Raw genomic sequence first — 25,898 nt, 5'->3', positions numbered from 1 at the left:
CAGGAAATGCCCCTGCTTATCTTTATCTACCAGTAGCCTTTCCTCTAAACTTGACTTTATCTGATAAATTAGTCTTTGTAAAGATGTGTAGATATTTCTATAATTTTACTTTTAACCAATTTTTTATGTGGATACCTTATGGCCAGCAAAAAGTTCAGACTTTTTTTTTTTTTTTTTTTTAATTTTCACAAGTTCTCTCTCCACCTTATTGAATCCCTTGCTTCTGCCATCCTGACTTCCAGGTTACTGTCCTCAAGATTCTGGGCAATTCTGTTTCCCTTCTCTTATAGGAGTACTGGGATCAGACCACCACATCTGGCTCTTTTACATGGAATCTGGGAACAAAACTCAGGTCTTTAGGCTTGTGCAGCAAGCACATTTACTTGCTGAGCCATCTCCTTCCTTCATTTTAATTTTGGTGGTGTAGGTAGGTTTGTGGTCGTATGGAATCACCCATTTTGACATTTGTTTTCTAAATGCAACACTCACTATTTTATCTTCCCTTTTTGTTTTCTTTTAACAGGCTTTAAAAATAATTCCTCCTTCCTTTGTCAGATTATTAATTATGTATTTGTGTTGTGATGAACATGCAGGTGTTTAATTTAATCATAGGTTACCCCCAAGCTGTCAAACTGTTCACACATTAGTGCAGGAACTACACAGCATTCTTCCATTTCCTTTTCTAGAGTTTGCCCTGAAACTGTACATTTTAATTATGCCAATTGTAGAAGTCCTACAATACATGATGTATTCATTACTTTTCTTCTTGCTGTAAAGAAATGCCTGGTGAAGAGAAGCTTGAGAAAGGTTTATTGTGTCTCCAGTTTGAGGGTCCAGCCCATAAAGATGAGAGGGGCATCTTTACATCTAGAGGTCAGGAAGTGCAGAGCAGAGGGTACCACTGGTCATCAGGCTTCCCCCCTCTGCCTTTATTCAGTGTAGGCTCCCAGCCCCTGGGATGGTCCTACCTCCATGCTGGATGGACTTCTCCTTCTCAGTGAACCTTTCTGGAGATAACACCACTGATGTGCCTAGAGTCAACAGTGTGTTTTCCAGGTAATTCTTCATCCAGTTAGGCCCACTCTTTGTGTGTGTGTGTGTGTGTGTGTGTGTGTGTGTGTGTGTGTGTAGTAAATTATCTAAATAATGACTAAATAGTAGAGAGCATTCACATATAGCCCTGTTACTCCTATTCCTGGCACCCTAAGTTCCACTGGGTAGATCCAGAGCCCCCAATGTAATTTTCTCCTACTTGAAGAATTCCCTTGAACATTTCTTGGAGTGAATATCTACTGCAACTAATTGCATCAGTTTTGTATGGTCAAAAACGTCTTACTTCATTTTTGCTTCTATAAGACATTTTTGCTGGGTATAAGATTTTAGGTAGGTTGTTTTATCTTTTTCTTTTACGATGTAAAAAATGTTGCATAATAGTCTTTGGACCTTCCTTGTTTTCAGTGGAGAATTGGTACTCCTCCTATGTGTTTCCAGGAAGTACTGCTAACTTGCCAAGCTTCTCCCTTTCAAGGTATATGCAGTGTAATTAGGGGTGTTCTTGTGTAATAAGGGAACAATGTTCCTCTATTCCTCAGATGTGGATTTCACTGGGATTCTTACTGCATCATCTTGTGGTTTTTATCTAGATAAGTTTTACCTTACAGGTATTTACTATCAATATTCTCAGGCCTCATTCCAGTATGCTGTTAAATCACTTGGAAACACTTTGATCCTTTTAGCTCTTGTTTTCCTTTTAGGTTTTGTTTTTAAGTTTTTGCAATAGGACTAGGTAGCATTTATCTGTCCTAGAGTAGATTTACCCCACTACAGTGGCAAACCTCCTCAAGTATGTTATGAGATGTCCATAAGTGCTGATGCTTTCCACTTTGGATACTGAGGGCTATTCCAGGTTATTAATTATGATTGTTTTTTTTCTCATCCTTTCAGGTAATTTTTCTCTGTCTTCTCTAATGTTCCTTTGTGCATGCTTCTGTTTGTAATCAGTATAATACTGCAGATGGTTAATGGCTAGCTTTTTCTCTCTGTATGGTTCCCCTTCTCTGTTCTTTGTCCTGCAAATTCCAGCCACCTCAATCTCCAGGAACCTGTAGTACTATTTCTTCTCACGAATGTAGGTAGCCTTCGCCTGGGCTCTTTTGCTTGGTAGTGAGCTAGACCAACTTTAGGGCTCACTCATTTGTTTTGCATCTCTTAGGGAATTCTATTCTCTGTCATCAGGTAGCTTATCTGTGAAATCTTATTCATAAAGATTTTTTCACCTTTGAACATAATTTAGGAAACAAAATAACTTCAGTGTCTACCATACTCAAAAATGAAGTGGGAGAGGAACTCATACAAAATGGAATGCTACTCTAATGTATCAAGTTATTTAAAATTAAAACCATGAAACACATTCTTTTGGTAAGTCTATGAAGAAAAGTGAAGAGAAGGATGCTTTTTGAGGAGAATGAAAATTGGCACAGGTATTTGGAATTGAAATGCACAGTGTTTCTAGCACCTGGCTCTGGCCTCCCTCTTGTTCCCCAGTCCCTGTGAGAGTTCAGATGAGACAAGGGCATGGTGTAGGAGACAAGAGTCTATTGAATAAAATGAAGCTCTCTCAAGGCTGACAGCAGCAATAGCCAAGGGGACCTCACACAGACTTACAGTTAGGCGGGCTTTGTACTATCTCCAAAACCTAGAAATGGCAACTTTCTCTAAGGGACACTTCCCTGACCAAGTGATTGACAGGCCTGTTTACATCAATTCTTAAGGGATGGGACAGTGGTGTATCTTTGTTCTCTACCAGAAAGCCTCCAGATATATAACAGCCTTAGAACCCTTGGTGCAATTCAGAATGTCTTCTCAACAAGAGCCAGAGACACCCTCAGATCTGGTCCTAATCAGTAACCTGAATCCTATGGTTCCAGTTCCTGCTTTTCTAAGCTGCTGGTTATGAGGGAGAACTTCATCCCCAAAGACACTCAAGACAACTAATATCTGACCAGCAACTCAGCAACACTGTATCTCAGTGTTACATATACATTTTCTTGTGATCTATCAGTGCTCTCCATATAACTGACTCTAGAGATACCCCTGAAATGACTCAAGGATATACATAAAGTGAGTCACTGTGACATTAATGTCAAGCAGAGAAGCCTAAATATTCACACATCAGAATGATTGGATATGTGAGGCAACAACCATGTTATATGGAATGGAATACCATGTAGCTGTATAAAATGTTGAAGAAACTAAACTGCCTTGGAGTTACTACTAGCATAATATAAATATATCCTAGCGCCCCCCGCCCCAGGGATTTAAGAAACACTGTATTGTATACAAACAAGGATTATCTGTCCAATCACATAGAGAGAAACAGAGGATGTAAGATAGAAAGTGGTGTGAGTGGATACACAGAGACAATAGGCATAAGTGGAATAGGACAGCTGGATATGGTGGAACAGGTGAGAGGAGATGGGCAAGGAGGTGAGGCCACTGGAAAGGCAAAGCATGGATGTCTTCCCTGTCTGTAGCTTAGCCCAGTTTTGTATCACTGTTCCTGCTGGAACTATATTACTTATTCGGAATACACAAGTAAACAGTCATGAAGAGCCTGAATGGATGAAAAGAACAATGAGGAATGTTGTGACATGAATCTTAAAAGGTCTTACTAATAAAAACTTAGAGACAGATACTGGGGTGAAAGCTAAAAGGTCAGAGGGATAGAACAAGCCAGCCACAAGTTCTTATGCTAGGAAATACTCAGTCCAAGAGAGAGCTACTTCCTGTATACTCATGCCAATATACCTTTCTGTGCCTTGCCTTCTTACTTTCTCTCTCCACCCAGCGACATCACTTCCTCTTTCTGCCCAGCTCTATCACTTACTGTCCGTCTGTACAGACCTCCAGATCTCTATGGTTGACTAGTGCTGGGATTAAAGGCATGTGCCACCATGCCCAGCTCTGTTCCCAATGTGGCCTTGAACTCACAGAGATCTGGATGAATCTGCCTGCTGAATGTTAGGATTAAAGGCATGTGCTACCACTGCCTGACCTCTGTGTTTAATATAGTGGCTGGCTTTTTCCTCAGATCCCCAGGCAAGCTTTGTTTGTTAGAGCACAGATAAAGTAGTGTCACCACAGAATGATGTCACTGTGCTGCAAAGGACACAGCTGCAGTGAAAGCATGGTGGGTGTGTGAGGTGGCTGACCTGACCTCAGTAACCTATGGAGCCCAGCTCTACAGACCAGAACCACTAAAGAACACACTCTGAAGAGACACGGAACTATAACGTATCTATGGACAGCTTAACATTTGAGTCTAGGTAAAGGATGGATAGAGGTTCTCCTTAACACCTTCTGCATGTGTGTGTTCAAGGTAAAAACAAACAAACAAACCCCAAGAAACCTTGGCCATAGTTTAAAAAACATGTTTTCCTGATGAGTGTTGAAAAAATTCTAAGACTGTTGGCAGTCTTACTTAGACCGGTACTTCTGATAGCCAGTAATTGTTGGAAAGGCCAAGTGCCCAGGAGCTGGTAACTGAGAACTTTAAGAACATAAATTGATAAACCACCAGGCACTCATGGACCATTTCTTCTTCCCTATCTGATGAATGGTTTACCTGAAGGGATATCAAGCATCTGCTCAGAGTCTCCCAATCAATCATCCCTCATGAAATTTTGGAATAAGAGGCACAGAATGTGTCCTCTTTCCTTCGCACAGTGAAACCATGATAAGCTGAGTGCAATTACTCCTGGAATTTTGTTTTGGTCAGGAAGGCAGTTGGAGTGACTGGGACTCTGTATTGTGCTACAGAAGTTATATCGAGAAGAACCTTAGGGCTCTCTGGAAACTATAAATTGAAGTGACATCAAGACTATTATTCAGTCTTTTAACTCTTGTCTAAGGCTCTTTCAAGTGTGTCATCACCTTAACTGTTATTATTAATATTTTTATTATTAATATTTTATTACAGAAGCCACTTGAAATAAAACTCTGATCATAGAACTCTTAGTTTACCTGCAAATGTATAAGCTTTGGAGTCTGAGAACTTTTTACAAAGAGTGTGTTAGGTGACTTCAAGGGAGTAAAGTCACCTCTCAGCAGATCTCTTGACAGGACTTATGTGTACAGGCGAGATGCAAGTGGGGTTTGCAGTTTTCCAGATATGGAAGCATCACACAGCCCACAGAAATGTCTTTGTCCACAGTTAATTATTTTGTCATTTATGATTCCTACTTCTAAACTCCTCTCAGTACTTTGATCCTCATGCACCATTGTTTCTACCCTGGGAAGCTACTGCAGTTTCTCTTCCTGTGCTGATTGACAGGGGTCATTGACTATAGCTAAGGCAATGCCTGCATGTTTTTCTCTAAGCACTTAAATGGAACAGGGCTTTATATGTAAAAAGCATGGTGTTATCTGGCTAACAGATCTGCTATAATGACTGTCCTTCTATAGACACCAGAGCCTGTGAAATCCATGGCAGAATGGGTCCTGTGGCCGTGGGTTGCTGTTCTGTTCTGTACACATTTCCCTAGTTTGTGGCTGTGGTCAACAGTTTCCAGAGCTTGTACTCTGAGCCATCATCTTTGCTTTGGAGTATACTTTAGGACCTATTCTTCAGGGTTTGCTTCTTCAGTGATATCACATTTTAGCCTAGGCTTCTACCATTGACAACAGAAGACTGTTCTCTCCCCATTCTGATGGTGACTATGTAGCTTGAGCCTGTATATTTTATTGTGTTTTCTTATATACATTTAGACCAGCATTTGAATCTTGGCAGTTGCGTGACTTAGTGGTTCACTTGTTCATGTGCTGGATGTGTGGTTTCTGTGGTTAGAAATTGCTCAGTACTTATATCTGTTGCACACCCAGATTCACAGCCATACAGAATTACTAGCATCTAACTTAGCTTGTAGCTGGATTCCCTTTGACACCACTAACTGTTGCCAAGTTTGAATAGGGGATTAAGAGGCACATGTAGTCTATCTTCAAGCTGTGCAGGGAACTGTTGAAAGAGCCTTTGTGCTCTGTGTGATCAAGAGAATTGGTCAGTGTTTGGAATCCTCACAGGACAATAGTCAGTGGAGAATTTGTTGTCCTTCTTCCTGTTCTCTCTCAAAAGAAAGAGGGGGATTTACTTAGTGTTCAGTTGGGCTTTCTGAGGCTTTAGCATTCTTCCTTTTAAAAAACATAATTTTAGCTTAGATTCTCTTTTCATTCAAAATGTAAATGTTGAAAACCAAGCCAGGTTAAAACTGAAAAAAAAAATCATGTTCAGATAGAAGTTTTTATAATCGCGATGATTACTTAATTTATTGTCTTAGTTCTGAGGAAGGGATTCTTTGAAGAACTAATGGATAGCTTCAACCTGCTGTGAATTATAAGTTCCCATTCATGTGTAAGTCATTCTCTCATATAAATAGGGTGCATTTGGTTATTTAGAAAAAAACTACAGAAAACTTTAGGCTGGAGGGTATGTCATAGGGAGCATCCCTTCTGCGATTGTGCCTCCCCATCCCAGGTTCTCACTGGGTCTCTCCTGCAGGAGCTGAACATTTGGGATCTGTGGTACCCTTTCCACATAGAACCAAACAACTGAAGTCTATGAGAGCAAAAGGCAAGCAATTTCATAAAGTCTACAACTAGGTATGGTTGTACATGACTGTAATCCCAGCCCTAGGGAGGCAGAGGCAGGCATGTCACAAGCTCAGTCTGGGCTCCATAGCATGAGTCTGGCTCATGACATCAACAGCAAGCAAAACTAAAGTTATGAAATACTGTCTGCCCATTCAGTGGATCCCCTGGGAGATCTGGACTCCAAAGCCCACTGCCATTAATTCATTTTCACTAACTGTAGGTGTGAGGCTTTAGTTAATCTAAATTTAGTTAAAATCTCCTAAATAAAATCTTTGTTATGCTGAACAGTAAGGGGATGCTTGAGAACAGCTGGATGGGCTTTTTGGTTTGACAGAGCTTACTGACTGTCTGAGGAGCTCAATGATAAAGTACTTATAATAGTGCATTGGAAGTCATGATGTTGGCACGCTCTAGTGGAATATATCAGAGACACCCCTGAGGAAATGATTTTGTTTGTTTTTTTAAAAGTACATTTATTATGTGTGTGCATGTGCATGCCACAGTGTGCATCTGGTCAGAGGATAACTCACAGGAATCAGTTCTCTGTTTCCATCATCTGGGGCCTGGTTACCAGGCTAGTGGCAAGTGCCTTGAGCCACTGAGCCATCTCATTGGCTCAGACATGAATGTTAAATTGTCACAAAATCAGCAGTTTAGTTGGGTGAAAGAGTATGCTGAGGAGAGTACACATGAAGTCCAAGGCAAGAGGACACTTAGCTGGTGGCAGCTGGTCTTTGGGGCGCTGAAAGAACACTTGTGTGAGAGACTTACATAGTGGAATGGATGGAGCTGGGAGTGCTGAGAAAGGGTGGAGAGAAGAACACCTTCTGGAACATGGAAGTCTCTGAAGCAACACTAAAGAATTTGGACCTTACTCCAAGGTAAATGTTTGAGGATTTGAAATCAAAGGCTGGAGAAGCTTGTACCTTCCCTGGATTGCTCCATTCCCCTCCCCTAGAAGCAGGATAAGGTCACAGTAGCTTGACATCTGTCCCTCTCTAAACCAAGGAAAGAATACATTCTGTTCAAGTACTCGTGGCCTATTATAATAAAGTTTATTCTGATATAAATTTAAAGCATTTATTTATTCATTTATACAGTTAATGTGTGTCTATGTGAATGCATGTGTGTGCATATAATGCATGTAGATATGTGCATGTGCCACTGTGTGGAGGACTACCTGTGGACATTTCTTCAGGGACCAAATTCCAGTAGTTAGGTTGGCAAGTGCTTCTACCAATTGAGCCATTTTGTCAGCTCACTATGATTTTTCTCATTTTAGTCTGAGGAATTGCATTTATCTATAGCCAGTTGCTAGAAAACCTCTTTTTGTAATGGACAATAGTCATATCTGGCTGTTGGGTATTCTCAGACAACTGCTAAGTTAAACATTTTACCTCATAAGTAACATTTCAAAATGCTATTCATTACCATTCATAATATAAGCACACAATCCATAAGAATTTACCCAAATACAGTAATAATTGGTTTAAAGAAATGTGTGTGCTTCATCTTAAGTTTGCCTTTCAACAAGTTTTTGCATAACTGCATTTTCTCATATGTATGCATATACTACCTGTAGCAAGATCTGGAACATTTTAATATTCCAGAGGTCCCCTCATTCTTCTTCCCCACGATAACCTCTGCCAGATAGATGGTCCATAGACACGTGTCCTGTTCTTAGCCTTCATGCAGAGATGGTGCCTTCCTCCCTGGATCTTCTTGTTGCTCAACAGTGTGTCTCTGTCATGAGTCTTGGATGTAGGGAGCTTGTTCCATTTTCTCACTAACATTCCATATGTGTGGGTTATCATTGATGGAACCCAACATTTAATAATTAGATTTGTGATATACCTATGTGATAGCCCACTCTGATAATTTTCTTATTCAAAATGTTTTTGATTCTTTGGGGTCCTGTCTGATAATATATAATTTTTATAATTGTCAATTTCTAGAAAAAGGTTTTGAGATTTAAATTAGCCTCTTTAGATCAGTTTGGGCAGGACTTACATCTTAACATATTATGACTTTCAAAATCTGAGCACAGCATCCTTCCATTTGTTTGGAGTTTAAGAATTTTATTTTATTGGGTTTTTATTATATGCATATGTAAAAATTTTGCATATTTTGTAAATTCATTGTTTTTATATTTTTCAAATATATAGAAATGTATTTTATATTAACCACATAGTCAATGATCTTGTTAATATACTTATTGATTCTTATAGCTTATTTTAGGCTTACATTTATTTCCTTTAGAGGATAAAGTGGTAATGTATTTTACTTATTTTCTCCTGTGCTTTCTTAAGTGGATAAATAAATTTCACAGCAATTGGGTGGGCAGGATGGAGCATGCTCATTTAGCCTTCTTTCTTGTCATGTATTCAGCCTCCCCAGCTGTTAACCTATGACATATCTATTACAGCTAGTGGGCCTGTGTCAACATCATGGACTCCCCAAAGTCCACAGTCCACTAAAGTTCCTTCTCTACATTCTGGGTGTTAGATGGTGTATCTGTCACCATGGCTGGTTTTACTGTCCTGACAGTCTTCAGTCAGGCTCACTCATTCTCTCTTCCCAAGCAGCCCCTAGCAGCCACTAACTAGCACAGTTTTCTCTTTTCTAGAATGTCTTGTATTAAGAAATAGTGTGCAACCTTTTCCAGTTGGCTTCTTTTACTTGGTATTATGGTATACATTAAAGTTCCCTCCATGTATCTTCATGATTTGATGGCAAAGTTACTTTTAATGTTGAATAATATTCCACTGTCTGGATCTACCACAAATTATCTATCCACATGTCAAATGGAAGTTTGACTGGTGCCCAGTCTGGGCATTTGAGTAATGCTGCTGTAAACATTATGTGCAGGTTTTGTTGTATATCTAAGTTTTCAGTTTGTGTGGGGGGGAAAAAATCCTAAACTGTGTTATTAGAGAATGTTTGGTTTGGGGACAAACTGTCACATGTTACCCACACTGGCTATACTACTATATATCCTATGCCACATCCTGCTTGCATTTGGTGTCATGGTCTCAGTTTTGGCCATTCTGATAGGTGTGAAGTGCCCATCTCAAGCCCCAGTGGCAAAGGTTCTGCGCATCCTTCCTTATGCTTACCATCTGTGTCTTTCTGTGGTGTCTTTTCAGGTAACTTTGACACTTGAAATTGTATCGTCTGTTTTCTTATTATCACCTTAAAGTTCTTTGTGTGATTTCAATAACATTCCTGTATCAAATGTCTTTAGCAAATATTTCTCCCACTCTGTAATTTACTTTCAGTTTCTCTTAGCTGTTTTTGACAGAACAGCATTCTTTCAGTCTTGAAGATGAAAATTGAGCTTTCAGAAGTTCAACTTGTCATTGATTTTGGATTGTGTCTTTGGTATCCTGACCACAAAGTCATCATTATAAACCAATCATCTAGGCCTACGGTTCCCATGCTGGCTTCTGTGAATTTAGTTGTTTTGTGTGTTTCACTGAGGACTGCCATCTATTCCTAGTAATGTTTTATCACGGGTGTGAGGTTTCTGTTTAGATTTTTTTATTTGTGTGTAGATATCCAGTTGTTCCAGTTGTTATTGAGAAGTTTTATCTTTTCTCCCTTCTATTATGACTCTATCAAAGATCAGTGGTCAAATTTAGAAAGGTCAAGCCGGCCAATGGTGGCATGTGCCTTCAATCCCAGCACTCGGGAGGCAGAGGTAACCTGATCTCTGAGTTTGAGGCCAGCCTGGGCTACACAGTGAGTTCTAGGAAAGGCTCCAAAGCTACACAAAGAAACCCTGCGTCAAAACAAACAGCAACAACAAAATAGATGGGTCAATTTTTGTTCTCTATTCGGCTCCATTCATGGACTTTTTTCTGCTATCCAATGATCTTGTTTACTGTAATTTAATAAGACCAGAAGTTGACTTAGTGTCAGTCCTCTGACTGAGCTGTCCTTTAATTACAATTTGGTTATAGGCTCTTCTGTATCTCCATGCAAACTTTAAACTTAACTTGATGTTGTTGAGACGGTTGGAATTTTTAATTGGGACTGCACTCAATCTACAGACCAGATTGGAAGAAGTCAACATGTTGGCAATATTGAGTACTTCAGTCTCTAAAAATGGAAGAGGTCTAATTTATTTAATTACTTTTTGATATCTTTTATCAGAGTCTTAAAGTTTTTCTTATATAAATTTTGGACATACTTTATTAGATTCATACCTAGATACTGCATTTTTATGGTGATACTAATGCAAACTGCAATGTGTTTTAAATGTCAGGACCCATTTGCTACTGATAGGAACATACTTGATTTTTTTGTGTATTTATCTTGTATCCCTCAGCTTTGCTGTAGCCACTTAATGAAAATTAATACTAATTTTATCCTTTGGTCAGTATTTTGGTACTTTCTACACAGATGATCAATTTATTTCATTATTCAAATTCTTGTCTGTCCTTTATTTTCTTTTTTTGTCACATTCATTGACTGGGATCTTCAGTCTGGCACAGAAGAGCATCAATGAGAAGGGGTGTCTATAACTTATTCCTAGTCTCCCTGGGATAGGCTTTGAGTCCCACAATTCTTAAGTATGGTATTAGCTGTCTTTCTTTTTTAGATGCTTTTTATGAAGTTGATTCTTATCAATTTTAGCAGGAATGGGTACTTAACTCTTTTTCAAGTTACTTTGTTTATTAATATGATCATGTGGTTTTCCCTTCTTAAACTTGCTGGCATGATTGGTGTTGAATCTTGAATCACCCTTTGCTTACCTTGGACATATCTCACTTGATTGTTGTGTATGATTCCTCTCAAGCATTTTTGGATTTGAGTTGGTAGCGTTTGGGGTTATAATTTTCTTAGAATATCTTGGTTTGGTTTTGGCATTTGGGAAATGCTGTCCTATACAATGAGCTAGGAGACTTTCTTTCTGTTTCTACCTTTTGAAAGTAATGATGTAGAATTTGTGTCATTTCTCCTGAAATCCGTGATAGAATTCATCCACATCTGGTACATCCTGTTCAGTTTCTTCAATGGATATAGATATAGGCCTTCAAGTCCTCTCACTGCTTGCTAAAGTTTTAGCAGATTGTGTCTGTTTACTTATTGTGTCCTGGTTCAGCTAGGACAGGTAATACATGTGTGGCTAAGGAAGTTTAATGACATTTCTCTATTCTCTCTTTATTCATTTCAGGATCTGCAACAATGTCTTTCTTCCTTTCTGGTCTTAGTGATTTAGTAAGTTCTCTCTCACTCTTTGTCTCTCTCTCTCTCTCTCTCTCTCTCTCTCTCTCTCTCTCTCTCTCTCTCTCTTTCTTAGCCTGTCTAGAAACTTACCTAATATTTTCAAAGGAGTAGCTTTTAATCTGTTGATTTCCTATTTCCTTTCCTTACCTTAATTTTTTTCTTCCCCTCCCCTCTCCTTCCCTCTTCTCTCTTGTTTTTGAGAAGAATAATATTATAGCCCAAACTGGTCTCAAAGTCCTTGAATTCATGGCAGTTTTCCTGCCTCAGCATCCCAAATGTTGGGACAACAAATATGATTTAAGTTACCACACTTGAGATGTCTGTTTTCAGTGTCGATCACATTCATTATTCTTATTTCTTCTCTTCACCTACTTGGAGATTAATTTGCCCTCCTTTTAATGTCATAAAGCAGAGGCTAGGCTTGCTAATTTTAGATAAATGCTATACATTTCCCTCTAAGCATGGCTTTTGCTACCTCTGAAGAGTTTTGATAACCTGTATTTTTATTTCCATTTAAAACAAAATATTTTATCATTTCCCTTGAGATTTCTTCATTAGGCCCAGTAGTATTCAGAAGCATATTGTTTAATATCTATGTATTTGATATTTTCCAATTATTGATTACTGTCTTAATTCCACTTTTGTCTAAGAGAAATGTACAAATTCCCTTCTTTTAAACTTGCCTGCTGTGTTTTACAGCTCACAGCATGCTCAGATTTTGTGAGCATTTACTGTGAGTTTAAAAACTATTCTACTGGGTGGGAGGTAGTCTGTAGGTGTCAATTATGTCCAGTTGATTGATGATGTTAAGGTCACACATGTTCTTACTGATTTTATGTTTGTTGGCTCTGTCCACTTTATGACAAAAGGATGTTGAAGTCTCCAGCTGTGAGAGTGGATACATCTATTTCTCCAAGCAAATCTTGCCCAGTGTTTTGGGATGTTCTATTGCTGGTGTATGCACATCAATGATTGTCATGTCTTGTGGGGTTGTTAGGGACAGTGACCACCTTAACCTTGATAACATCCTCTGCTCTGAAGTGTGATCAGTCTGAACTCACTACAGCTACCTCATTTCTTCTGCACAGTGTTAGTATGGCAAAGCTTCTTCTACCTCATTACTTGATCTTTGTATTTGTGTATCAACAATGATTTCTTTTAGATAAAATAGTATTGGGTATTCTGTGATGGCCACTCTACTCCTTTAACTTGGTGTATTTATACCCTTGATTGTATATGGCTTCCGAATAGTTGGATTGATATGTATCTATGTGGTGTTATTGTCTATGCTTTGCCTTTGTTTGTATTCTGAGTTTTATCTTCTATACTTTTTCTACCTGTTGTGGGTCTATTTGAATTAATTTTGTAGGTTTACAAATATAGTAATGGGTTTTATCATGGCATCTTCACACATATGTGTCATTACCCTGCCTTCTTGTATATTTCTCTGCCCACTCCTTCTGTGGTCTGAATCTAGAACTTTACATGATTCCATTTACTCCTCTCTTAGCCTGTCAGCTACAGCTGCTTTAAGAAAACAGTTCTCAGTCATTGCCTACAGTTTGCGGTCTGGATCTACAATGAATCCAAGTCAACTTTCAAGCAACTGCCCAAGTTCACACATACGACAAGAACCTTATAATAGCAACCTTTGACTCGAAGTCTTTCTGTCCAACTCCCTACTATTGCCATACATCTTTTAATCAGACACAACTGCCTTTAGAGATGCAGTGCATGTTGAAGTTTGTACATCATTTATATGCATATAGTTGAACTCACTGTTCAGAGTATCCAAACAGTGATTATTGATAATTTAATGTCAAAGACCAAACCACAGAAAGAGGAGATGCAGAAAACACTAAAGCACACATGTAAAACTTAAAACTGGCAAGTACGCATGAATCATTCTAGGCATTCTTTGCATCTCTTGTGAGTTTTGTTTATGTTCACCTGTGTTGTGAGTTGTTCGTTATGGGCCCATCTATGTTGTGAGTGGTGTTTGTTTCCTTTTGTGTTGTGAGTTGTGGTTCTGTTTATATCTGTCTGTGTAGTGAGCTGTGGTTCTTGGTGTGGCTGTTTGTGTAGTGAGTAGCGGTTCTATGTATGTCTGTGTTTGAGTTGTGGTTCTGTGTGTCTGTCTGTGTATGAGTTGTGATTCTTCATGTCTAACTTCTGCATCTCTCATTCAGGGATAGCAGTTTGTTGTATGATCTCATTTCTCTAAAGTATCTAGGGAGAGTTGTTGACTTTCACTCTGTTGAGCTGGATTGGAAACTGGAAGTTGACTATATATATTATTTATATATACCATATTCCCGCATCTCTCTGACTAGAATCCTCAGGATAACAGAGAACTGAAGAGTAAGCATAGATATTTCTGTCTTATTCCTCCTTTCATAGGACAACATTCCATGTTTTGCCTTTATTAATCACACCTGCTAGAAGTCCCTCCTGTTCTTAGGTGGTTGAGTATTTAAGTTACACCATGAATGGGGTTAAGTGCTTTATGTATACCCAACAGAATGATCTGATACTTCTCTATCTTTCTTACAATAAGAGACATTATACTGCATGGCATCTGAATCTTTATGGAACTTTACAGTCCCAGAATAAACCCTTCTTGTTCTTTTTTCAGTAGTTATACTTGGCAACATGTTTTTGTGGGTGTAAATAACTTAAAATGTTTATTACCATTTTACTTATTTATAAATTATCTATAAAATATTTATTATGTGTGTGTTTGTGTGTATGTATGTGTTTGGTTTTACATGCTTGGGAAATGTTTGTATGAGATTATTAACATTTCTTCCTTAACTGTTTAGAAAAATTCACCAGTATGGCAATTTGTACCTGGTTACTTCAGTGATCAATTTTCTATCTTGCTATATGCATTTTCCAGAAAATTTTGTATTTTATCTAAAATTTTTCATTTATTAGATGAAGTTCTTTATATCAACCATGAATTATTATACTAATCTGTCATTATCAACATTGTTTTGTTTTCTTTCTGTATTACAATGCCATTTAAAAAATATTCTCCTGTTGCTTTGGGCCACACAAGAATAACTGGTTCTTGGTTGACCCCCTCTGATAGAAGCAGTCAGAACCTCCTTCAAGTGTCTGGAGAAAGTAGAAAACAGGAAACCAGAATATTTGCATACCCAAGAGCTGAGAAAAGCAGTGTTTAGGAAATGTAACTGCAACAGCCAAGTGCAGGTTAAGAAAGAAGTCAAACTGAAGACACCTCAGTAGAAACTGTCCAAACCAGAGAACAAGAGCAAGGGGAAAGCATGACAATGAAAGGGCTGCAGAGCCAGTGGAGCGGATGGGAGCCCCGCAGGTGGCCGGAGTGCCTGAAGGAGACAGCTGAGGGAGTTTTGAAGACATAATTACTGGAAATCTAAATTTGTTTGAGAATGTTAGCCTCCAGTCCCATGGAGCAGAAACAAGTGTCAGTGGTATTTCTGCTCCAATCTCTATGTGCTTCTAATAACGTAGGTTCAAAATAAAGAGAAGGGTCGAAACAAAAGGCACACCCACAGTTCAGTTATTGTTAAAAACTCCAGGTATTTAGAGGATCTGAACAAAACCGCAAATCCCCAGGACTTGCAGGTGACAGCACATGGCACATGCAAACTTCTTCATAATTATTCATTTAATTGAATTTGGAGCATTTTGCATAAAGTTTAGGTTGTGCTCTAAGCAAGTCTCTAAATTTATAAGGAGTAGATTCACTGATTACATGGAAAAAGATTAAAAATTGATGATAAAAGGAAAATTAAAAATTTCCCAAATAGTAATTAAATCACATGTTCTAAATCAACTATGGATTAGAGGAAAAAATATCATATACAGCTACAAAATATATTTAACTATATGATAATAGAAAATTACTCTAACAAGAACGTATCAGATTAGATAAGACAATGCTGGAGAGAAATTTGAAACTTTGCGTGCACATGTTAAGCAATAAGTATGATTTTAAATTGGCCTATAAATTTCAGAAAAATCCCACCTTTTGTTTTGTAGTAAGACACATTTAAAACTGCTAAAGACCAAGTACAGCCAAAAGCATGCTCTGGTTCTGTGTAAGCTCAAGGTGTTGCAGTGCTAGAACCATCAGCAGAACAGGCAGAAATCCAGCAGCAGAAGCCCCAGACTCTGAAAGCCCTGCCCAGCTCTGTTAAGAAGGAAAAAAAAGCATTGTTAAACAAATAGTGTTGAAACAACTGGACACACACATGAAGCAAAGTTTGCTTTGTTTTTTCACTCACAGAACACACAAAACAAAATGAACTTCATTCTAAATATAAAACCAGAACTGTAAAACTTTTTTATTACTTTTATTTTACAGATTATAATTACATCATTTCCCCTTTCTCTTTCCTCCCTCTATACCTTCCAAAATAGTCAAAATTGTTCTTTTTAAAATCCATGGCTTCTTTTCTTTTAATTGTGATGTATATCTATGTTTCTCTCTGCCTCTCTGTCTCTGTCTCTGTCTCTCTCTCTCTCTCTATATATATATATACATATATACATCTCACAATATATATCACTGTGTGTGTGTGTGTGTGTGTGTGTGTGTGTGTGTGTGTGTGTGTGTGCATTTTCAGGGCTGGTCATTTGGTATTGGATAACTGATTTGTGTGCTCTTCTTGGGAGAAGACTACTTCTTCCACTCTCAGCTTTCCTTAGGTTCCTGTAGTTCTTTGTGTAGGGTTGAGGCCTAATGGTTTTTCCCCATCCATTTAACATGTCTATTGTTACCCTGGTTCAGCTCATGTTTAGGGAGTCCTATCGGTGAGACTTTATGGGTGTAGTTTTTGACATTACCAGGAGACACAGTAAATTCCCTGGTCTTCTGGCTCTTATCTTTCTGCTGCCTCTTTTGCAAATTCTCCCAACCTTATGATGGAAGTTGTTTTGGAGATATATTCACTGGGACTGGGCTCCAGAACTCTGCATTTTGATTGGTTGTGGTTTTCTGTAATGATCTCTGTCTGTTGCAAAGAAAAATTTCCTTGATGAGGGGCAAGGACTACACTTACCTGTGGGTATAAGGACCAATAATTATAATGTAATTAGAGATTATGGTGGTTTAGTAACATGGTGTTGTGGGTTCTTTTCCAAGATCTGTGACTTTACTATCTCTGGGTAGCTGGCTAGGTTGCCAGTATCAGGTATGATTTCCCTCTTGTTGAGCAGGTAGGTCTTAAATTCAATTAAAGAGTTGTCGGTTACTGACAAGATATGTGTGCCACTACTTCACCTTAGCGTTATCATACCATGTTGGTGATTCATGGGGTTCATAGATGTCATTGCTGAATAATACTGTTGGTTATTTCTTTCCTTTGTAAGTTTGCATAGAGTGAAATCTAGTCCCCAAGGATAGGCATACAAGTCAGCAGAACTATAAAGCTTTTACAAGAAAATAGGAGAAAAAGCCTTTGGATCTTGGTGTAGACAACATTTCATTGGACTTAGAAATACTAGACATGAAGGAAAAAGTTAATAATAAAATCTGTAGCTCATCAAAAAGTACTTTATAGTGTAAGTTAGGCACATTGTTGAGAAGGTAAAATGTTTAAGATATATATTATGACATACTTGACATATGTATAAATTGTTCTTAAGTATATAGGTATAATATATGATACCAGTTAATATAAACATATTGAAACATAAAAACCAAGAAAAATAATACAAATGTTAGTAAAACTATTTCTGTAATTACTGGGTGTGCAATAAAAATGATTTTTTTAACAACATCAAGGACTTTTCAGAGTTTGGAGTTAATCAAATTTTGAGAAATACCAAGTGGTGTTAGAGTTATTTCTTTTCATCAAACAACTTAATGTTATGTAAAATAGAGTGAACTTGACCATATATTAGTCTATACAATGGTGAAAATTGATAAATAGTGGTAGTAACAGATACAGGAATTGTAAAGCTCAGAGTTAAGTGGTAGATTAATGAGATAATAGAAGCTTGACAAGTGTTATTCTATCTAGAGAATAAGCTTTGATATTTGAAGTGGTAAGTTAGTGTAGGCCATTAAGAATAGTAGGTGTGGTGGTGGTGGTGGTGGTGGTGGTGTGTGTGTGTGTGTGTGTGTGTGTGTGTGTGTGTGTGTGTGCATATGTGTGTTTATCAAGAAGAGGGAGACATTTTGGTCATGAGGACATATGAAAGGATGGTTGAGAAAGCACCAGGCATGCAGAAGGGAGTGAGACAATTTTTTGAGGACTTGTCTAAACATGGAAAAACCAAGAATTCCAAATAGGTATCACTAGGGCCAATAATGAAGGGACCTGAAACGCACTGGATATTACAGTCTCCTATTATGTTGCCCTTTCATGGGTTGCCAATTCACAATAAAATAGACCAAAAGAGATGTCATTGATTGAAGGTACAAGGCTTTGGGTTAGATCCCTGGCATTTAATATACAGCTGGAGGATCATTTTGGGCTATGCTGGGAGTTCTAGGCTAGGTCAGGCCAGGATCCACCAGATCCTATATAAAAAAAAGTGAACAAACAAATGGAATATAGGATACACTAGACACACAAAAATAAATTATATCTATAATCCAATGTTGTTTTTAAAATCAGTTCTATTGAATCTGACATAGTAAAACAAGTAGTAGATGATTATAAGTGGCAGAGGCAGCAGGAGCTGAGGTGAAATGCCATTGATAGGCTATAGCTTAGTAAATATGGGTGCCTACAGTTTCTAACAGACACTTCTATCATGGTGAATCTGTGGACATCTGAAGGTTTCATGTGCAAGGGCTGACAGTAGAGAACCGAGGCCCACATGCCCTTCTCACTCAGGAAAAACGAAACCTGTCTTAGAAGAAATGACCTGTTGAGTTCAGGGCAGTTTTTAATGAACTTTGTCCTGAGTGCTTAGTGGATGGTATTCAAGAGAGGAAAGTTTTTAGTTCAAACCATATGAAGCATGATGGAAAAAGCAAAATGGAGGGTCTGAAAGACTAGCCAAGCAACAAGTGTAGGAGACTGGGCTGCTGGATACCACTGCTTGGTCCTGTATTGTTCACACCCCTGTCCAAAGAGTTTGTGTTTCTGTCCACATCTGAAGCAACTGTTAGTAAGTGTAAAAGTGTTCCCTTGCCGTGGCTGGCTGCTGTGTTGTACAGACCATAAAACTGATGTTCAAACAGTGACTTAAATAGTCTTCAGTAAAGCAAGCACAGAAGCGCGCCAGAGCTGTCACTGTCTGAAGTCCACAATGCCTGTGGCTTCCTCATCTCCACTTAGTTTCTCCTCATTTCCAAAATGAGAGTGCTCGTGCTCTAGCTCTAGCACCAGACTGCGAGCTGGAGGTCACCTTTCTTCCCTGTATTGGCACCTGAGTGGTTATGCTTTGATGAGCAGGTGAGAGTTGGGTTGTTGATGATCCCTGTGTTCATGGTTTAGGTGGTAGGAGCCTTGGCAAGCAGATGAGAGAGATGCCTCTTGCTTGCTCATATAGAGCAGTGTGACTTTCATGAATGTAGGCTTTGTGCCAGTTGTCAGAGTGGCCTAAGAAAAGGTCTGGTAGATAAAAATAGCACCTGGAGAAAAGATTGCCTGACATGAAAATGCCTGCTTGTGAGTCTGGCAGGTTTTAGATGTGGGACCTCTGCTTCCTTCCGAACACCCCAGAGTCTCACATCTAACATTTCTAACAACATTTCCGACACCTCAGTGGCTTCCCCTACATGCCCCTCCTGCAAACACCCCCACACTCCCAGCATATTGTTCAGTAAAGTGGTTGTGGAATTCACATTTTTCCTGCAAGAACTGTATCTGATTTAATGACCAAATCATTTTAAGGCAGCACTACAGAATTTTACAGGAATGAAATATCTCCCTTCACACCGATCATGCATGTTTTCCTTGAGTATTGAGTCATTAGCATGTTTATAATGGTTCTAATTTAGCACAACATTTTCTGAATTTTATCCTTGAGTCATTTACAAATTGTTCTTATTGAGTAAACAAAGGGAACAGATTGCATTTTATACTTAGCAATTTATCTGAAAGAAGAGGGGAGGGTTAATTGTTTGAAAGTTTTGGTCTGTTTGGGGAAGTGAGCCTGCTTTCTCATTGCTAGGCATAAATGCCTTACTTCTCATCTTTTGGAGAGAGGGCCTGCTGTGGAGGAGGAAAATGAAGAGTTAGGAGTAGGACAAGATTGGCCACTCCCACCGGGGAGTGTGGAGCACAAGGGGACTGGCACGAGATTATCCAAAACAGTTGGTGCATTCCTTAATGATCAAGTGCTTGAGAAGTCCAGTTCTTCCTGGCAGAGCATCGGTGTTGATGTTTAGACCACTGCCCTGCTGTATGGGAAAGGCATGCTTTCTCTTGCTACTTGCCTAAAAATAGGACAGGGTATAGCATTGTATGAGATATTTTAAGTTAGCAGAAACATTTAAGAGGTTAAAGGTTTGGCTCTTGGATCAGAAAAGCTGAGTGATATAGTGTGCACTGTTCTTTCCACACTGGATTTTCTGTGGAGCTGGTTGGCAATCTGCACACTGGGCTAGGGAAGTTATTTCTAGGATTGTTTGGTTCAGTCTGAAAAACACACTTTGTGGGCTTTTCTGTCAGCTCCCGGCATGAAGAGCTTGGTTGAAAACAGACTCTATTTATACCCCTTGTTCTTATTTGGAAAGTCAGTTGTTTCATTGTGTGTGTGTGTGTGTGTGTGTGTGTGTGTGTGTGTGTGTGTGCGTGCGCACGTGCGCATGTAGGGGCAGTCATCATAGAGCATTGCTTTGTATGTTATAGTGACTTCAAAATAAAACTGGCACATTTTAGTGTCTAATTATTTTTAGTGAGCTTGGAGGGTTTTAATTAAAATTTAAGAGTGCTCTTCAAGCTCTCCAAGCTCCAATTTTATCCCACTGTATTGTGGAGCTCTTGCCACTGTGCAAAATACTGTACAGTAGCTGATAACTGTATCTGTATGTCCCTAATGAAAATGCTTGGGGCTGCTGAGGGGCGAATAAATGTACATTGTCAGGTTTGGCTGGAAACAAAAGCCATGAGCACTTCAGATAAATTGTCAGTGTTTGTGAATGCAAAGAAAGTGGTTGCATTTGAAACACATGTTTCTGATGGTGAAATAAAGGGATGCCTTTACTATTGTCTTAAGCATCACTAGAACAAGAAGAAATGTGTATACAGGGACTGAAGCATTTGTTTCTTCACTAAAATATTTGAAAGTTCTTTTTTTGTGTGTCATGTTTGTGTCATTTTAGCCCTCTGACTTTCAATATCACATGGAAGTGAAAGGAATAATAAATGTTTACTCACAGATAAACTGTTTCAAAGTATATGAAGCATTTCTCATTTTGTCTTCTTTCTTGGCTTTGATTATGATTTATTTATTCTCTTCAACACAGAAGATAAACCTTTATCATAGTTAGAACTCCTGAAGTCATATATATGTACATGTATATTATATATATATATTCCAAGCTGAAAATGATTCCTAAAATATCAGTCTACAGATTTGGAGATAATCCCACCTTGAGCATCTCTTCTTCCATAAAATTTGTTATAAGCCAGTGCATTAGTACACCATGGTAAAGCATTTCCTTTACTTAGCCTCAAATCTCAATTTCTAAGAAGCATAACCATGTTGGCAATCTGTTGTACAGAACATTTTAAATAAAAACAGTCCTGAAATGTATTTTTCTTTTGTTATAAAAAGTTTAAAATAAGTTTTCTGAAAGATAAAAAGTTAAATTTGAAATAATAAGCAAACAGACAAAAACCCCACCCTCACCCCAAAACCAGCCTATCCAAAACTGTATACCTGAGTACTCGTCTAGAGCTGTGGAATTGTCACATCTTTGCTTCAAATAGAAACTAGCTAGAATAAAAACCCCATCATTCATAAAATAATAGGCAAAATAACCTGAGGCTCTGTGTTTCATTGAGTAGGCACTATCTGATGGAATTAAACTCTCTCAGGGTGAGAGGGGTGAACTCTAGCTACATGCTACATGACATGCCACACAAATTTGAGGCACTGTAAGTTATGCCCATTTTTAATGTTTCTATATTGTAGGGATACTACAATGTGTACTGTAGTATTATGATTCTTTCTGTCAATCTTGAGTCATTTGGTTCTGTAGCTTCAGACAGTTTATTCACAGAAGTTGGAACAGTCAAACTTAGATAATAAAACTTATTGTCATTGTCTCCTTGAGTGGAAAGTTGTTTTCAAATTAATAAAAAAAAATATTTGTTCTGTGACAGACCATAAACTATCCAGGGGACATTTGGCTTTTTTATCCCATCAGAATCACTGTGACTGTTGTATGAAGACACTGTTTTGTTCTTTGTTCTTTCTATGTATATTGTAAGGGCTCATTTGTATAGTTTTTCCTCTTTGATCTCTGTGGTTGTGCTAAATCACAATGGGATAAAATCTGCTCTGACCAGTTGCCTCTGCAAAGCTACCATCCTGTTGATGTGTAGGAAGGTTGTAGTAGAATGGGGAGGGAGCCTCACATTTAACCAGCATCCCTACTAAAATACTGAGTGTGCACTGGTTCAGTATTTTGACCTTTGACAACACAACTTTTCATGTGCAGCTTTGGACCTTTTACATGTTTCCTTATCTTTGATGAGAAACTTCCAGTAACAACCAGCTTCTGGCCCTTCGTACTCATCTCACTTGCTCTGTTCTACAGCACCAATGTGGTCCTTGATGGCTTGACAGTCAGTTGAGGAGTCAAGAGACTGTGTGTTAATTTCAGGGCTTCTAGAATTAAGATTAAAGGATGATAAAGTTGCATGTAGTGACTGCTAGTGACCTTAGATAAATATTATCAGTGGTTGTTATTAAATATCTTCTTGCCTATTAATGTAAACATACAAAATTTGTTTTCTTTTTTCCTTCAGCTTTTTCTACTGAAGCAGGAGCTAGTGTAGCTGGATCTCAGCATTAACAAGGATGGATGTTTTAGTAGATGTCAAATGCCTTGGAGCCTGCCAATGTGTAGCTCCCGTGTGAAGTTGGCTGGGTTTATGTTGCAGCATACATTCTTGTTGTCCATAGAGCTATGTTTATCTCTTATGGAGCTTCAGCATTCTTTCCTTGGATCTCTGGGGTATTTTGAGTCTATTTATAGAAATTAGAGACATGCTTTACATCTAGTGTATATGTGTGCACTTGACCTGACTTTGTAGCTGTCCTTGATGTGTTGGGGTTTTGTCTTATGGGTATATCATCTCAACTCTAGCTTAACCAGACATTTTGGACCCCTGCCTCTGTGCCAGAGGGTATCAGTATAGTGCAAGGACAGAACATACAAGAATGGGTGAAAATATAGCAAGCTAAAGTAGAGTATAAAATTTAAGATCTTTTATTGATCTTTTTTCATCTGTTATCTAATGTTACTACCATCTCGCTCAGAAATCCCAAACTGATTGGAGAAACAAAAATGTCTCGCAGGCATGCCTTTGAAGATTTGAAGCCTCCTTAGCCCTATAAATTCAGTTTTAATATTGGAAAAATATAGGCATTGAACAAACTACCCCACATATGAATGTGAAGTGGAAGAAGTCAAGAAAGAGCAGATGGTTTTCACTTAATGGAATTTCTATGTAGAAATGTCACAGGGTCCTGTGACAATGTCAGCCCTTTCAGGACACTAGGATCTGGCTTCCATCCATTCTCTGATTGATTGATCTTGTCACAAACACATGTTAATTGTTTTCGGCAATACTTTCTAATCATGTGAAGGTCTTCCCATCTCTTAAGCAAGGACCACTGCCTTTTCCAAAGCTTATCTAGTTTCTAAAGCCCTTTAGAGACATCTTAACCTAACTGTCAATCTGAAAAATTCAAGGCCGATTTGGAAGCTAGAGGAGGAAAAAAGAAAGAGAAAATGCTCAAGAGATAGGTGCTGATATGGGGGAGAAAAAGCATTTGGAACCGAGAAACCATTTTAAATATAATGCTAAAAGAAAATTATCAACACTTTGACAGTTGGAATGCTAAAGTTTAATGGGAGTTTTAAAATCTGCATTCTCTGGAAACATAGCCGATTTGTTAAGAGGTGAGTCTGGAAAAGGTACATGCATACATGCAGACAGTTGTAAGCAGGAGGCCTGCTTGCAAATCTATCTGAAGCCAGAAAAGAAAACAGTGCATGTAGGAAAAAATAGATCATTATTATGGCGTTCTCATGTTTATATTTCTGTAATCTTATGAATCCTTATAAAACAGATGTAATTGCTCCCTGTATTCTAGAACATTATTTGAACATGTGCTAGGACAGATGATCCAATTAAATAAGTGTTTTCCTTAATAAACATGTGTGTTATTTTTATATAAAAGTTTTAGCAGTTTTCACTATGAGGGTACGAAGAGTGTCTTGATTTATTTACTTGTCTATGATTTAGTTTTGCAAAAGTTGGATTTCTTTTTTTAAGGGCTAAGTGGTTACAGGTCAATTGGCCTCTTCTCTGTTAACAATTTATCATTGTTCCTTGTACAGCATATAATTTTTGCTTAGACTTTTAAAATATAACCTGGGCTAAAAGAAGTATCATATAAATTTAAAGTTGTAGGGGTGAACCTTTGTTCTGTCTTATCAGTCTGATAAATGATAAACGTTAACTAAATATCCCTAGATTTCAGCTGTTAGTGTGGGTTATGGAACACTATCACCTGGAGCAGTAGTTTACCTTAGTCATGGTGTTTTATAATAGAGTAATGGTAGAATTCAAATAACAGCTTTTGATTGTTTCCCAAGGGCTCTCTGACTCTGTAATATACATCTTTAATACTTACTTTTGTATATTAATAGATTCCTCCTGCATGGAAAAACTACTTTCAAAAGATTGGAAGGAAAAAATGGAACGACTAAATACGAGTGAACTTCTTGGAGAAATCAAAGGTAAAATATAAAAAGTATCATATGTGTCAGATGTTACTTCACATACCCCACACAGCTGCTATTCTTTGTGCCAGGACGATCAGTTCTTACTTCTAAACTAGGTTATCCTGGGAAAAGTAGGTGTGACACATTCCTGAATGTCTTCTCTGTAAGGTGTACACTATGGACATTTGCTGTCCCTGATGTAAGTGTACAAACTACCTTGTGAATTTACTTGATTAAAAATGATGGAGGCAAAGTTTTGTAAACAGTGCAGAGCAGTTTAAAGAATCCTAATAGTACCTCAGTTTATAGATTGAAGTTATTTGTGTGAATTTCTCTTGCTGGAAAGAAGATATCCATGAAATACCTACAAAAGCAGATGGAATATGGCCTGCATCACATTTTATGGCTGATTTCTGAGACCTATTTACCTAGGTTCCCATCCTGCCTCTGTCATTTTACCTGAGTAGTTTTGTCAAAGCACTGGGTTTTTCTGTTTTGTACTTCCTGTCCCTGTGGAGGTGATAAGAGCATCTAATCCTAAGATCCTTGGGAAAGTTGACACATGGTAAGGACCCACACCTGTAGCACTTGGCACTCAGCAGAGTACTGGGGCGTGCAGGTTACAGTGATGGTTACTGTTGATGAGCCCAGAGGATTAGGAATCGATTCGCGGCAAAGTGAGTTCTGAGACTTAGCACTTCCTGTGCTTAGACTCCAAGAATATCTTTGTTTTCTAATTTATTTATTGTTGTGGTTCTGGGAACTGAACTGAACAGGAACTAGGCAAGGTGCTAGGAAGCCCTGTAGCTTCACCCCCTGCTTGTATGTCATTCTTCTAAAATTTAAGACACGGAGGAGTACAGTGTATTTCAGCATTACATTAGCCTGTGAGTAAAAATATCTGTGCTTCTGGCCTACTCCAGCTCTTCTTGTGGACTCCTGGAGAAGAAGTGTTACAGTCTTTTACTTCTGTGCCATGAGAGGAAGCCAGGACACCTAGTAATGCTGCCAGTCATCTCTCACAGATTTCCACACTCTGTCTGCAGGAACAAACACGTCAGGGACTTAATCCCACTAGTTCTCTGGATTTACCAAACCAATTTGG

General features: G+C 38.4%; 1 protein-coding gene across 13 annotated transcripts in view; it reads left to right on the top strand.

Moving 5' to 3' along the window:
- The window catches only part of Sox6 (SRY-box transcription factor 6), a 543,724-nt gene that overhangs the window by 302,503 nt on the left and 215,323 nt on the right, over positions 1 to 25,898 (top strand). For all 13 annotated transcript variants that reach the window (XM_036195545.1, XM_036195551.1, XM_036195535.1 and 10 more), the window contains one exon: positions 24,719 to 24,808. In XM_036195545.1, the coding sequence (XP_036051438.1) occupies positions 24,719 to 24,808 (90 nt within the window). The remainder of the gene's footprint in view (positions 1 to 24,718; positions 24,809 to 25,898) is intronic.

This window comes from Onychomys torridus, chromosome 1, assembly GCF_903995425.1.
Source record: "Onychomys torridus chromosome 1, mOncTor1.1, whole genome shotgun sequence".
NCBI classification, from domain to species: Eukaryota; Metazoa; Chordata; class Mammalia; order Rodentia; family Cricetidae; genus Onychomys; species Onychomys torridus.
This window is presented reverse-complemented; position numbering and strand designations above follow the sequence as displayed.